Genomic DNA, 15,279 nt, shown 5'->3' with positions numbered 1-15,279 from the left:
GAGACAGAGAGAGGGGAGAATAAAAGATCAGAGGGAAATAAGTAGAGTGGTCCACTTCTATAATGTTAAAACATCAATGAAGGCTTTTAAAACACAGTCTTATCTACCTTTATTCCTCCCTCTTGTATCCATTCCACCCTTAAGACAAAGAAGGATGTGACTCCTTGATGCTGCAAACAGCTTTCACTATTGAGTTATTGACAAGGAGATGCCCAGACCACTGCAAGCATCAACCAACTACTTGACACACAATGTCACTCAGATGCCTTGTAATACCCCCCCACCCCTTCATAAAAGGAATATTTGTGTTTTTGATGTGTTAACACTGTGTCTGTGTCTGTGAGCAGCACTACTCTAAAAACGCGCACACCTTGACACTGTGACTTTCTGCTTTCTCTGTTATACACTCTACTGTATGTCTGCTGTCCTCTGTGTCTGTGGTGGCCGTAGCTCTTCTTCAGCTACCAGCAGGTCAAGCTTAGGGCCATTCACACTTAAGCCAACAACCTGGCTTCGAGTGCGCAAGGGTTTATACAAATACTGAACGGAGTCGTGTGAAAGGCGTCAACTGAAAAGCTGCCAAAGTGAAAGGCATCTCTTTTTTTCTTTTTGCTCAAAGAAAAGAGATGCAGCTGAGTGAAGACTCCTCTGTCACACAGACACAGAAATACACAGACACACAAAATCTCAGCAGCTCGAGTGGAAACAGCCTTTTGCTACTGCCGGTGGGAGCAGAGAAGAGAGCAGGGAGACTAGTGTCAAGTATGTGGAGAATGACTGAATCGCAGCTGAATAGGTAGCGTGTAGAAGGAGCTACAGGTCCACAATGTAGGTTAAGTGTCTTCACTTGGATCTGAGCTTTGTCTGACAGTACAGTAGGTATACATTATGCACAGTATACCACAAACCAACCTAGTGTGTACAGCAGAGGAACGGCGTGTGTGTACAGCACCTTCAAAACCCTCAGCACCACTAACTGGATGGTCCCTCTCGCGTTTCCTTCCTGCGACATGGAGCGACGGAGCGTTTCCATGGCCACGTGGTTGGAGTGTCCCAGCAGCGATTCCCCGTTCACCGCCACCAGCTGGTCGTTGATACACAGCCGCCCGTCCTGAAAGACACGGTCCAGTTCTATCAGGACACTGGACGACAACCCGACTGTGCGTTCAGTCATTTATAGCGACATTAGAAGGCCGCATTCATACGCTCCGCGCACTCATGTACTGCCAATATTTGTTTTGAGGTGCTTGCTAAAAACGTCGCCGCCCACCACCATCAGGACAGAGAATGAGACGACTGGGCGCAATCTGTGCGAGGCTCATTAATGCGTTATTTACAGTAGCTCCACAGCTGACCCAGTCAACCGTCTACCAGGATACGGAAGACAATAAAGAGACGTTATTAGAACAGGAGCACACACTGCAGCATCGTACAGTAGGGCCATCTCCTGTACCTAATCTAATTTACAGAGTTATGAATTTCCATAATGTTCCACTTCAGTCCTTGAACTGCAGAGGTGACCTGTGTGTGATGTTGGTAGAACACTGCTGACTCTGGAGCAAACCTCTAGCTCACCCCTTCATCACAGGACAGTTAATGCAAACCCCAGACTTAAAGCAAAGCTCGGGCTGTGGAACTGTCTCAGGTAAACGTGAATATGCACAACATGAGAAAATCGTGTCACCTTGTACGCAGCCCCTCCATGTATAATTGATTTGATGAAAATTCCCAGATCCTCTCCCGTCTCCCTGGATTTGTTCCCCTTGAGGCTGACGCCCAGTCCCGCCGAGCCGGTGTCGTTGAGGGGGATTTCAAACATGAGCTGCTCCTTTCCATTCTCACAAACAAAGCCTGGAACACGGGGTGCCTCCTCCTTCTGGGAATGAGACACAAAACGATGATGGTGGTGTGGTGGGGTGCAGGGACATCAATGAGGAAGGGAGAAAGGTGAACAGGGTCTGGGTGGAGAGACAGAGGCCAGCTCAATGCGCTTGAAAGCGCTCCAAAAGCTAAACTAAAAGCTTTTCCATTTGAGAGAGTCCATAACAAGAAGCTTTCGAACTAAATCTCTCTCTGAGTGAAAGAATTGCGACCAAGAGTCTATTTTATAAGGGAAAAGAAAGAGAAAAAAGCCATTTGGATTGCCTGCTTTTATATATCCATGGTTTTTCCTTTCTCAGCTCTGCAATATCAATAAAATGACCTGTGAATTAGACAGAAGAGAATACAGCAAGCACAGAGAGTCAGGGAGACAAAAGTCATGATCAAAAGGAATATGGCCAGAAATGAAATGTAAAACACAGACATGACTCTTAGATACTGAAAATACCATTATCACAGAAGCACGGTACAGTACGGCAGTAATGACGAGGCCGGAGACTTGGAGTTGGAGTTGGAGGGAAAAATGTCAGAAACGAAGTGGAGGTGGATGCTCCTCCACACAGTGTGGCCTCAAGAATTGTAAAGGCTCAGCCTAGAGTTTGCACTGATGAACTACAGTACATCAGGCTATAGAATCTTATTATTACATAAAAAAGACAAGATTCATAGTAAGATTGAGGACACAGACAAACATAGAAGACCAATTAGGTTTCATGTAATCAATATTATTCTTATAGTTTCAAACAGGTATCTGTGTTTGCCAGAAATATGACTGTGTATGGAGAAAGTCTGTGTGTGTGTGTGTGTGTGTATGTGTGTGTGTGTGTGTGTGTGTGTGTGTGTGTGTGCGTTTGCATGGGTCAGCAAGTGTCAGGTTTAGACGCTGTTTGTCTGTGAGGATTGTAGGTTTAACAGCGTTAAGCCGGCACAAAGTCCTCTACTCTGCAGAAAACTGTTTTTCGCTGGTGGAAACCCCCCCCCCCCCTCTCGCACAGACTCACTGTCCAGACCTGATAGGAAGCACCGCAACCTTGGAAAGAACTTCTAAACCCCCACGCGAGAGAATTGTTAGCGACTTCCTTTGCATAATTACACACAGATTATATTAGTCTCCGAGATCCGGTCCGAAGAATGTTCATGATTTTCAGTTGGTCCGTCCACGTTACATTCTAATTCGTCTGATTTAACTTCCCCCGAGTTGCTTAATTCATTATTTCTTTTGCTTGCACTCAGCACGGGGTCCCGGCAGCACCGCCCTGACGGTAGAGCGCAGGATGCGTGTTATTGTTGTACAGTAGAAAAGTTTGAGCCAGCAGTTTCCAGCGTTGGGGTCAGGACCACCCACGGAGCTTTGAGATGTTTTATGGAATCTGACGGAAGTATGCAAATGTATGTAAAGTTGTTTTTCAGGGTGATGAATTCAATTTTTCTGTAAAACAGTGAATAAGCACAGCCCCCAGGCTTTCTCCCATAATTTACCAGACAAATAATTTGCCTGTGAGCAACTTAAAAAAACTAAAACATTGTTGTCTTGTTCTATTTGGTTTTTACACTTAAGTAGACACAGAAAGAATATGTTTCTACTCTGTTCTATTCTGTAACTAAACCAGATTTTTAAACAAACACACACACACACACACACAGGCTGAAACTCATTGTAATATAAGTGCATGGTGCAATTTTGCCTCTATTATATCAGCTTGGTGTTTTGATGCTGTATTGAGTACATCTGCGTATAATATTAAGTTATCACACAGTGATGTCCTTCATGTGTGTTTTCTTTTTGTTCTGTCAAATTGTAAACCTTTGTGCAAGAACTCAACTGTCAATTGTTCATCACGCTAGTTTTGAATTTGAGTTCCCATTATGATGGGATGAGAGAAGGACAAAAGCAGAAAAAAAAATCAATTGAACGGAAAAAAAAACAGTTTAGACACTGATTCTGTGTGTGAATGATGTGTGTTGTTTCATTTAAATGATTCACAGAAACATTGAGACAGACACATTGAAAGAGAGAATTAAAAATGATGTGACAATGAGCAGTCGTCTAGAATACTCAAACCTTATTTAAAAAACAAGGATGTCCATAAATCTAAGAAAGGGAAAAAACAAGAGAAGAAGAATGACTAGTAGTTTTAGTTATCAAGGGGGGCACACTGTACTGCTCTGCCATAAATTCTATGGTCATGAAAACTTGCTTTCAACTTGCTGTTCATTTAATGAGAGGAGCTCACAGATGCCCTTCCAACAAGCCATCCAGAGGTGGGTGTGTGTGTGTAAAGCCCCATGCTGTGAGAATGACTAGCCATGGATTTATTTCACAAGGCCAAACAACAGCAACTGCTCGGCTTAAATGCAGCAGCAGAGCAGGCACACACACAAACATGTATACACACATTTACATACAAATAGCTGAGGTAAGTAGTCCCAGAGACATTACGGCTCTATGCTTTGGACTTATTAAAATAAAATGTCCCATCAATGACCACTCATGATGGGCCCCTAATGTCCAATCCCGCATCCCCTCGCTGTAGCCGGAGATAAGACCGCAAGTATCATCAGAGTGACTAAGGAGGATTTACTGTACAAGCCTGCAAGGGCAAAGCGTCCATGACGGAGCTGTATGGACGGATGGATGGATGCAAACACAGCACTGTGTGTTCTGAAGCGGTGATGTCTACACTCATTTGTAGATAAATCCATACTAACATCTTTGTACAATACATCTCCGCCTCAGCAGGAGGTTAAAGGTCGGCGTACGCGGGGCAGCTTCGCCGCCTGGACCCGGGAAACTAGCGGATGTAAGCGAACACGGTTCATCTTTCGAGGCCACAAGTGGTCATTGGCAGTCATGTTGTAATGGGGTCGTGCTGCGAGCTGAGCAGCCTTCTGTTCATGCGCCGGGGCCCCTGCGCACACACGGACACGTAATTGGCAACAGTCTTCACCACGCGGGATAACGAAAAGGAATCTTTGTACAGAGGATGTCAGATATGAAGCTGACGAGAGTTCACCGGAGCTGGTGAGTGGGCGTGAAAGCAGAAGCAAAAATATTTCATAGTGCATTTGGTCAGATGGGCATGTGTTCCACAGAAGACGCGCTGTAAGTGAGTGCAGTCCTGTGCAGACTTCTATTTGGCACGATATGAAGGTTTCTTTCTGTGCTACTTCCAATTCAATTTTTTTTAAAATATTAGGCATTTTTCAGCTATTTCTCAGCTTCATTCAAATGAATCAAGAGACATTTTTAAATCGCCTCCTGCTTCGTTCTCTTTCAGCCTTAACTGTGTCAGCATATTTAAAGATACAGACCCTATTTAAATTTTAAACAAGCCTCCAGATGCACATTCACTTTTGTAATAGTTTTAATTGTTTTGAAAGTTTTGGGTTGTTTTTGGTGAATTGTCAGCTTTCCCATCACTGTGTATTGCATGAGCTAGGGATTGTCACAGCTTGAGTGACCTCCTTCACATTCAGTACTTCTGCCATTGCCTTACTGAACAAAAGCCCATTTCAAAAATCTATAAGTATAAAACTACTTCTACTTGTGCTATGTGATGCTTTTAAAGCTTCAGAAATGTTGAGGGGCTCTTGGAAAATTCTATCTGCAGGTTTATTAAAGATATTAAAGATTTAATTATAAATACTTACTAAACTATTAAATTACTATTATTCTGAAATTTATTAGTTTCTGCTTGTTCCGTGTATATTCAGCTTAGTTCAATCCCTTTGTCCCCTACTACAACGGAATGTTTTAAATTCTCCAACTGTCAGGATTTCCTGGAGAAAACATTTATTATTAAAGCATTTTGTTTAGGAAATGCTTTGTCTAGTTTCTTATTGCTATTAATTCAGTCACGACATCATCAGATCACTGACATTAATATTAAATATTAAAGTGTTCGAATAATCCAATTCGGGCCTGCCATGGTCTAGACTGTTTGTACACTGTATGTCAGTCATAATGATGCTGTCTATTCAACACTTCAAGTAAAAATAAAACCTGTCATTTATAGGCATTACGCCTGAATGAATTAAACGCGCTAGAAACAATACGCTAATCACTGAGCTGAACAGGTTCTGAAAGGCAGTTTATTTTCTCTTTCTGACACAGCAGGCACAGGTGTCATTCAGTTTTCATTACTAATGCTCCATATGTACAGGCATGGCAACGGAATCAGTTCTACCCTGAAAACTCTTGGTAAAAAGGCATTTTCCAAAGTCTTTGTTGCTCCCAACACAACAAAAAAATTGCTGGTAAGAGTCAGAAGTTGCCATGTTGTGACAACACCCATGCTGATCCTGACGGACTTGAACCCACATTTGTTATGTTCTGTATGAGTGTGTGTGACACTCGTTTGCCGAGGGCTTTGTGACACAGCAGCGACTTTAGATGATCGGATAATGAAGGAGCTGATAAACCTTCAATAAACAGCACAGAGATATGAGATGAGAAGCCGAGCCAGAGTGGGAGAAGAGAGACGTGATACCCTTCTCGGCTGCTCTCCGCTGGGATGATGGCAGCTCCTGCGGAGACGTCAAGATGCCAAAGAGTCTGTGTGTGTATGCGTGCATGTGGATACAGAGGTCTCTGAGGGTAGAACAGATGGGGGATCTACTGTAGTGATTGTGGGAGGTCACATTGGTGACGATATCAGTGAGATTTCACACACAGGGACAACAGACTGCGACAAAGTGCTCAGACGCGCACACACACACTGGCTGCAATGGTGATGGATGGAGGAAACTCAATGAAGAAACTGTTCAATAAAGTTGTTTTGTTTTGAATGTGCTCTGTCACCAGCTGCCAACTGTTTACTGATTTAATCTGTCAGTGCGTGTGAGAACAGCATCTGGCACGAAGGAAAATGCTTCCTGTTGTGGAAAAAGAAAACAGCGAAAGGTCTGAAAGAAGAGTTTCTGGCGGTAGCATCTCGACTGTCTAGAAGTACAAGCACACAAAGAGCCTGGTAGAGTGACAGGTGTGTCTGTGTATGGTTTACATCCATATACTGTAGTGTACCTATCTCTCATGTACTGTACTGTGTCACGCCATGCATTTCTTGCTGAGAACTCTAGGTATAATATGAAAGCTGTTCCATCATTTCTAAAGTAAAGATATCTAAAGCTGCAGTACAATCTTGTTCTACAACATGATTGTTATTCTATGTGAGCATCTGACTGTCATTGTGTAGAATGATCCCTGTGCTTAAACCAGACTACCGCTGGCCAAATTTAATAAAACTAGGTACACAGTGCATATTTACAGATAAATATACTAGCATGGTGCATTCAAGTTTGTTAAGCGAATGTATAATATGTGTTATTATAATAAAATGTTATTATAATATGTGCAATATGTTTTGCTGCAAAATTTAAACCTTTAAGAAACGCTTATCATACTGCCTGAGGTAAACAAGGGAGTTGTCGGTGACAGACAAGAACACTACAGTACATGGAACAGACAGAAAAAGAGAGGTGTGAAATGTCTGGAAGCACAAAAGAGCATCTTTGTCTCAAACATTAATTTCGAGGCACTGGCCAAATCAGCAGGCGTACAGTATACTTTTTGGTCTTTGTACAGGAGTTTCTTTTCATGTTGTCTGGTTGTGCCTACAGAAATGCTATTAGAGACCAAACACAGTAGGAGAAATAGAGCTGATTTGTGAAATATGTCATCTATATGACTGTAGTCACAGTAAAACTGACTTTGATTTGAGTGAATGTGTGTGTTTGTACAGGGTGTGTGTGTGTGTGTGTGTATATATAGAGGTGGTGTAATGTCTTTGTTCTACAGCAAGCACACTCACGTTAGCAGACAACACCAGATGGTGGGCTAAAACGAGACAACGGATGAGGGGGAGGAGAAGATAGACAAGATCCTTCCATCATTTCATCATCATCCTTCTTCTGTTTCCTCCTCATAAACGCAAACAACTTGGCATAAACTATTAAATAAATAAAATAAGTAAAAAACGTGAGTGAAGCCACATTACTCTGTTGTACTGCATCCACACTGCATGTCAGTCATTCCTATTTAGCATACAGTAGGTAAATGCATGGAAACACATCATCCTTCTCATAATATATTTCATCAAAACATCAAACCAAAGTACAGTAATGTCTTGCTATATTCAACAGCCTTTGACCAACTACTGCTCAACTAATTAATTATTTCTTAAACTAATCTTCTTCTAATTCTAAACTAATCTAAACTTCTATTTGGCCTGAGTACAGGGTTAAATGTACTTTCATCTATATCTAGAAAAAGTCAAACACCTTCCAAGCAACAGAACCACTGTTAACCTCTGTAGAAAAGGAAATCCTAAATAAATTATATTAACATACTGTCTTTGATCATGTCAAACAGCAATAGACTAGACTTGTTCTCACATGCAGAAAAATCTTTACATTTGTAATATTTTTTCAGCTAAACCATGCCATGTTGGTAGCATAATGCTGTTGATAAAACAGGATGACGAATGTTCAAAAATACTTTGAAAATATAAAAAGGCATCCTTGACCATTGCACCAACCAGTGCCATGGAGTTCAGACATGCGCAGTAGGGGCACTGTGAAAGTGCAGCACTCATAAGTGATCATAAAATGTTAACACATGTTAACACACACTCCTGCACATTGCTCTACTTCCTGTCTACAGAAACAGAATTTCCTATGGGCGTCCAGGTCACATGCATGTGTGTGAGACTGGGACTTCCTGGTAGCCATCGAGGAAACATCAGTCGATAAGAGAGGAAAAAGACACAAAAGGGCTTCATAAAAAAGGACAATAAGACACAGTGAGAGACGGAAAAATGAACTGAAGATGAGTGATGGGTGGAGAAAGACAAAAACAAATTATGAAACAAATTGTTTTTTTTTACGTTTCTAAGGAAGTACAGCATAACATTTTCTTGTCATGTACTAGTGCAGATGACTGTGCAGTAGGTGACACCTACACGAGAGCTACTGTTTTACAGAACAGTCAACACAGAGATTCAAATATAGCCAGGGCATTTGGTTAATGTGTTGTAGGGGTGGTGCAGATGATCATGCAAAGTCATGGAAAAGGATAGAAAGCTGAAACAGTGTGAATCAAAAGGATGTTTATTACTTAAAATAGTCAGAAAGCATTCTAATAGTGTACAAAATGGAAATTACTAAAATCATTATAAGTTGTAACACAAGTGCTACATTAACTTAAAGAATCCTTTCACAGAAAACATATGTTTCATTGGTTGACGATCAAGCGTTGTGATTGGCTCTTACCATCTCTCTGGGCAGGAACATGTCTTCCTGCCGTAGAACCACGAGAAACACGCTCTCTCCCTGTCGTGTGCCACGCAGCATACACACCAGCTCCTCTTGGCCCACGCCTGTGATATCCACACCGTTCACCTGCACACAGACCAAGTTAAGACACCACCATCACCAACGTCTCCACTGTCAGAAATCTAATGCCTCCCACAGTTTTTTGAGCGAATGTGTGAGTGTGAAAACAAACTGATGTACTTCGAGTATGCGGTCTCCAGACTGCAGGCGCCCATCCTTGACAGCGGCGCCACGAGGCAGAATGTTTTTGACTAGAATAGGACCGGGACCGTGTAGTGAAGAATCTCTGGTTACCACAGTAAAACCAAGACCCTCTGGACCTACACACACACACACACACACACACACCAAGAAATGCAACAGGTGAACCACAGTACACGAGCTACAGTAAAGTAATACTCACAGGTTTCTGTTATTACAGTTATCCTGTACAGGTGTTTGCTGCTAGACTCTATATTTGTCATCCAAATACTTTGTGTGAGAGGATGCATGAGGGATTTTTATACTCAAACACACCCACACCCAAAACTAATCCAGGGAACTTCAACACAGTGTTGTTGACTCAGCTCCTCACTGCACAGGGCGTGAGTGTGTCACTTTAAACCCTTTAGCTATAGCTGCTGGCAAAGTATCTGCAGGTGTGGAGGTTTGAAAATGGGTTCAGATATGGGGCAGAGAGAAGGGAAAAATATGAGGAAGAGATGAGGCAAAAAGTTAAAGAGAAATGAGTGCAACAAAGCAGAAACATGGAGTCAATGTTCTGGAAAGGGATGTGCTGAAGATTAAAATAGTAATCAGTGAAGCACTTGTTCAGCACAAGCACACAAATGGGCATGTGGACACTCATAAACATGCATGTGTGTACAAAACTGACCACACACAGACTGTGAGGTTGTGTTTTTTATTAGACCTCATTTAGTCCAGCTTCTTTTAGCAGAGCCAAGTCAGCAGTTTGGGCCGGTATGAATTCATATCAGCAGAAATGACCAGATCAATAAAGACTTAATAGACCCTGAAGAAAAGGAATCAGGGGAAAGGAAGGGTGTGAGAGAGCAGAGTCAGACGAACATACAACGAAGATTTGTGGCAATAAGCACAGGCTGGGCAATAGCTTGTCAATCATATACAGTACACTCAGACAATGACAGGAAACAAAGAGGTTAGTATTTCAAAACACATCCACAGCACATAAAATGACAGACCAAGAAACGTGGGTTCATTCTTTCTGTGGCTTTAAAGTCAGGTGCTCCTCACCTTTCCTAAGGTCTATCCTCAGTCTTCGTCCCCCTCTCTTGGTGGTCACCAAGCCGGACAGGCCAGTATTTTTCTTAAGCAGTGGGCTTTCACTCCTAGCCTTTGAGACCTAAGTTGAAATAGCAAGTACATTTCTATACAAATAGCTAAATATATATTTATTATATTGTAGGTAATGCACAATAAACACATTTGTCAGTTACAAAGAGGTGACCACATAACAGTAGGAGTCACATCAGCCTCATCTACTAACAGTAGCAATCATGGGCTTATTGAATATTGAATATGCTAATTAAAGTATTTTTGATGAGTGCATTTTTCTGTTGTTTGCAGAACTTTCGGATCATGTATTACCTTTGTCATTATGGGTATTGTGTGAAGAGTGATGATAAAGAATGTATGAAAATTGAATTGAGAAAATGTGTCTGAAAAGGATACAAATGCACTTTTAATAAAGTGAAAAGAAAGGAATCACATTAAGGTGATCCACTATAGCAAATCTGACATTATTCTATGAAAGATGCAGAACCAGACAAATGAATGTGTGCCAAATCTTACATCTTCCAAACAGAAAAATCTGAAAAAAAACACTTTTCGTATAAAAAAATAAAATAAGATGGTAATCAGCTGTTGCTAAGTAACTGTTGCTTCTATGCCAGCTGCTTTGCAAATGTCAGCCATGTCACCATGGTAATCTCAGCAATAAAATGATCTTTTTGGAATAAAAAAAAAAAAAAAAAAAAAAAAGAGTCAAGAAGCAGGAGGTTAAGTAAAATAATGTTGGATTTGTACTGTATGAGCTAAGCATATGCTAGCAGAATATAAAGCTGTAGTAAATTTGGCCAATAATAGGGAGCATTGAAACTCACACTGCCAGGAGCCTCCAAATTGGCAGCGTCCTCCGTCAGTCGAGTGGCTGGATTCTCAGAGGGCCTAAACACAGGTTTGGCTTTGATAGGCGGTGGCGGATCTTTGGTCTTGGTGCTACGAGGACTATGATTGGGACCGGCGCTGTCGATAAGTACCTGACCAATCACACTCTTTTCATAGCGCTCTTTATTGGACGGGGGAACAACTTCCAGGCGGACAACTGAAGAATGCATCGCCTGGCGAAACACTTCCTGGGCTCTGGAGACAAAAATAGGAACAGAGGCAGAGCGGAGAAGAAGAGAGAGGGGTGATGTGATAAAAAAATAAAAAACTTTTGTTCAAGAGTTTGACAGAATTTGACTAAGTATCTGTACATGTAGCAATATAACTAATTATGCCATTAATCACAATTGCATACAAAGTGTAGTTATTACTCTCTGACAAGCCAAGACAAGCAAAGATATATAGAAGTCAATCAAGAGAAAGGCATTGCTAAATGATACATGGTCTAAATGTGATTATAATGAGTAATTAAATGTGTTCCACGTTATTACTAATGATTAGAAATGAGGCTTCAATTTTCCAAACCTGCAACAGACTATACGATGTCATAGGCTCATATTTCTTCATTAAACTAAGTGATTGCTTATTCTGACATACACAAAACTAACATTTTTACGGCTGTTATTTTTGAAAACTGCATCAATGATCTTTATCTAATAAATTATGCAACAGTATGAAAATAACTGCTGTAGTTCAGAGGGACACAGGTGAGTTGTGTGATGGGTAATGCTGCATGTCTGAAATGGTCACTTCTTAATTTTAGTGGTCCAATATTTTTTTAAAACTGTATCATATTCAGTGGTTTTCATGTGTGCACTTTTGTTTATTTTGTTCATTTATTTCATTTATTTATTGTCAGCGCACTGTCACTCACTGTTGTACCTTCACAGGAAACAACACAGAGCTGTGACACCTGTACAGCAGGTCCTAATATTCTCATGATCCGTAAAAAAACACACATATTTATATAGCTAATTAGTTTATATTAGATTATGCTAAGTGAGTTTGAGGGACCAGCGTGTCAGTAGGGATTGGAACCCGCCATCATTCACCCCAGATAACCAGCAGAGAAAATCCAGTTTACTTCGATATAAATGGATTATACTCCTATTGTTTTCCGTCTAGATTATTAGTACACGTACTGATCATAATGTTTCCGTAACTGGAGACTACGTTTAAAATGAACGGTATAAAAGACACCAGTTAAGTAATAAGTTATCCGATAAAAATACTTAAAAATGTAAAATAGGATTGCGACTTAGAATTAGAAATAAATTCATAAAATGAGGTTGTGAGAAATTTCTAAACACATTTCCAGAATGTAAAAAAAATAAACTCCCTCCTTCTTTACAGTAAGTGTAAGATTTGCATATCTAAAACCATTAGGCAGCCTAAGTAGATATTTGTGTCAAATCATTCTCAATAAAAACTAAAAAAGATATTTTCTTTGTAGTAGAACCACAATAGTACTACCTGTAGATGTGAAGTGTATATTAATGGGCAGTGGGGTCTCTGTGCATATTTCACATTAGACTATTTCTGCAGCTATAACTGTGCAGAACAGACTTTGTAATTAAGCAGATATGTGAAGTATGTCGTTATGTCTGCCGGAACAGGACAATACTGGCATGATTTGTGCGCGTACATTTTAAATGTTATTCCTGCAGGTAAATGAAACTTGCACTCTGTCTGTGGGAATTGTTTGAGAGTCAACATACACCTGTCTCTGAACAATAGATGCAAAACCCAGTGGTGATAATCCCTTTACCTACATAAAATGCTTTGCGCATAATCTTATTAAAACACTGAATGCTGGACATGGGCGATTATTATACACCACAAAACCTATTGTGTTGACCACAATAACACTGTAATGTAATCATTGTAACATCCACATCAGTCACTGTACTCTATGAAAATCGTTTGTACAGGTGTCTTTTCTCATTTTAATGCTTTGTAATCACGTTACATTTCCAAATAGTCTCATGTTAAAAGTCTTTGTATAAGGTGCTTCCACGCTACAGTTAACAAACTCTACTCAACAACATCTGGTCAAGTCTTTCCTTAGAGAAATAAAGATAAATAGACAGACACAGGAAGGCTACCACTAACAGACACACAGACGTGCAGTACATGTACTGTAGATGCATTTCACAGCACAGCTCTCCAAACATCTGCCAAGTGTCCCTGCTCTTCCCTGAGATGGTGCTACCAGAGAAACGGCACTGTATGAGCAACAGAAGAGAGAAAGGGAGCACACGAAAGCAAAGACCGAAAGGAAAGGACAAAAGGGTTTTTTAAAACCAAAAGCAAATGCATGTACACACAGACACTGCTTTACTGATCTATGTTTTCTGCTTAAATCCCAGTAGTAGACTTGTCGGCAGCTTCAATGTAAACACAGGTTTACCAACACTTTAAAAGTGCACAATTTAGAGAGGCCTTATATTGTGGCCAGCATAAGCCACACGTGAAATAATCATGCTGTTTAATCAACAAATGCAACCTGTAAAGTGGGTGGATTATCTCAGCAAAGGAGAAGCGTTCCTTCTTTGTGGGACAAAATCATTGGATCCATAAATTTAACATTTTGTCAACTGTCCTTCATTTCTAAGTAAATCGTTTATTTAATTTCTCAAAAGGTTTTTTTTTAACTTATACATGTAACTCATGTAAGTTTGTTTTTATTATTACTATTTGGAAAGTCCGTTGCTTAGTGGCTCTGAATACACATACAGACAAACGAGCAGATAAATTGAGAAAAGGTAAAGGTGTCTACACACCGTTGATGCCAGGAAATCACCCGCATAAACAAACAGCGGAGGGAGACTTGGGCAGATTACATTGGATGCAGTAACTGGGAGAAGTATATACAAAAGCAAGGCAAGCTAACAAATGCCATAGCTAAGTGGTTAGCTACAAAATGCAGGCAATTAGTGTTGGAAGATGTCGGTCTGAGGAACGCTAATACAATCACAACGAATGACGACACGTGAGCCTCATGACGCACCATCACAGGACGAATACACTAGTTGTATGAAAAGGAGAGAAGTTACAACGCGAACTCCTCGAGAAAGACACACCTCATTCAAAGAGTCTTCTTTATTTTCAAAATATATATATATATATATATTAAAACTATGAATTAACAAATGGCATTAAATACATAACAAAAAAGTGTGAAATAACTGAAAATATGTCATATTCTAGGTTCTTCAAAGTAGCCACCTTTAGTTTTGATTACTGCTTTGCACACTCTACCATTCTCTTGAAGAGCTTCAAGAGGTAGTCACTGAAATGGTTGTCACTTCACAGGAGTGCCCTGTCAGATTTAATAAGTAGGATTTCTTGCCTTATAAATGGGGTTGGGACCATCAGTTGTGTTGTGCAGGAGTCAGGTGGATAAACAGCTGACTGTCCTACTCAATAGAGTGTCAGAACTTGTATTATGGCAAGAAAGCTAAGCTAAGTAAAGAAAAATGAGTAGCCATCTTTACTTTAAGAAATGTCAGTCAGTCAGAAAAATTAGGAAAACCTTGTTGTAAGTGTCCCCACGTGCGTCAGAAAAACAAAGAGAAGAGAAGACCAAGAGCCACCTCTGCTGCGGAGGTTCATCGAGTCCAAATTTGATATCTTTGGTTTCAACCACTGAGTCTTTGTGCAACGCAGAAAAGGTGAACGGATGGACTCTACATGCCTGGTTCCCACCGTGAAGCATGAAGAAGGAGGTGTGATGGTGTGGGGGTGCTTTGCTGGTGACACTGTTGGGAATTTATCCAAAATTGAAGGCATAGTGAACCAGTATGGCTACCACAGCATCTTGCAGCGTTTAGTTCATCCGGTTTGCGTTTAGTTGGACCATCATTTATTTTTCAACAG

At 40.7% G+C, this 15,279-nt stretch overlaps 1 protein-coding gene across 1 annotated transcript in view; it reads right to left on the bottom strand.

Moving 5' to 3' along the window:
- LOC114846730 (partitioning defective 3 homolog B-like) overlaps window positions 1-15,279 on the bottom strand; it is a 127,339-nt gene that overhangs the window by 69,720 nt on the left and 42,340 nt on the right. The window contains 6 exon segments of the mRNA XM_029135733.3: window positions 953-1,111; window positions 1,685-1,876; window positions 9,151-9,279; window positions 9,394-9,533; window positions 10,468-10,576; window positions 11,337-11,595. Coding sequence (XP_028991566.1) covers window positions 953-1,111; window positions 1,685-1,876; window positions 9,151-9,279; window positions 9,394-9,533; window positions 10,468-10,576; window positions 11,337-11,595 — 988 coding nt within the window.

Source organism: Betta splendens, chromosome 21, assembly GCF_900634795.4.
Source record: "Betta splendens chromosome 21, fBetSpl5.4, whole genome shotgun sequence".
Taxonomy (NCBI): domain Eukaryota; kingdom Metazoa; phylum Chordata; class Actinopteri; order Anabantiformes; family Osphronemidae; genus Betta; species Betta splendens.
Note: the sequence above shows the minus strand (reverse complement) of the source record. Positions and strands in the feature narration are given on the sequence as shown.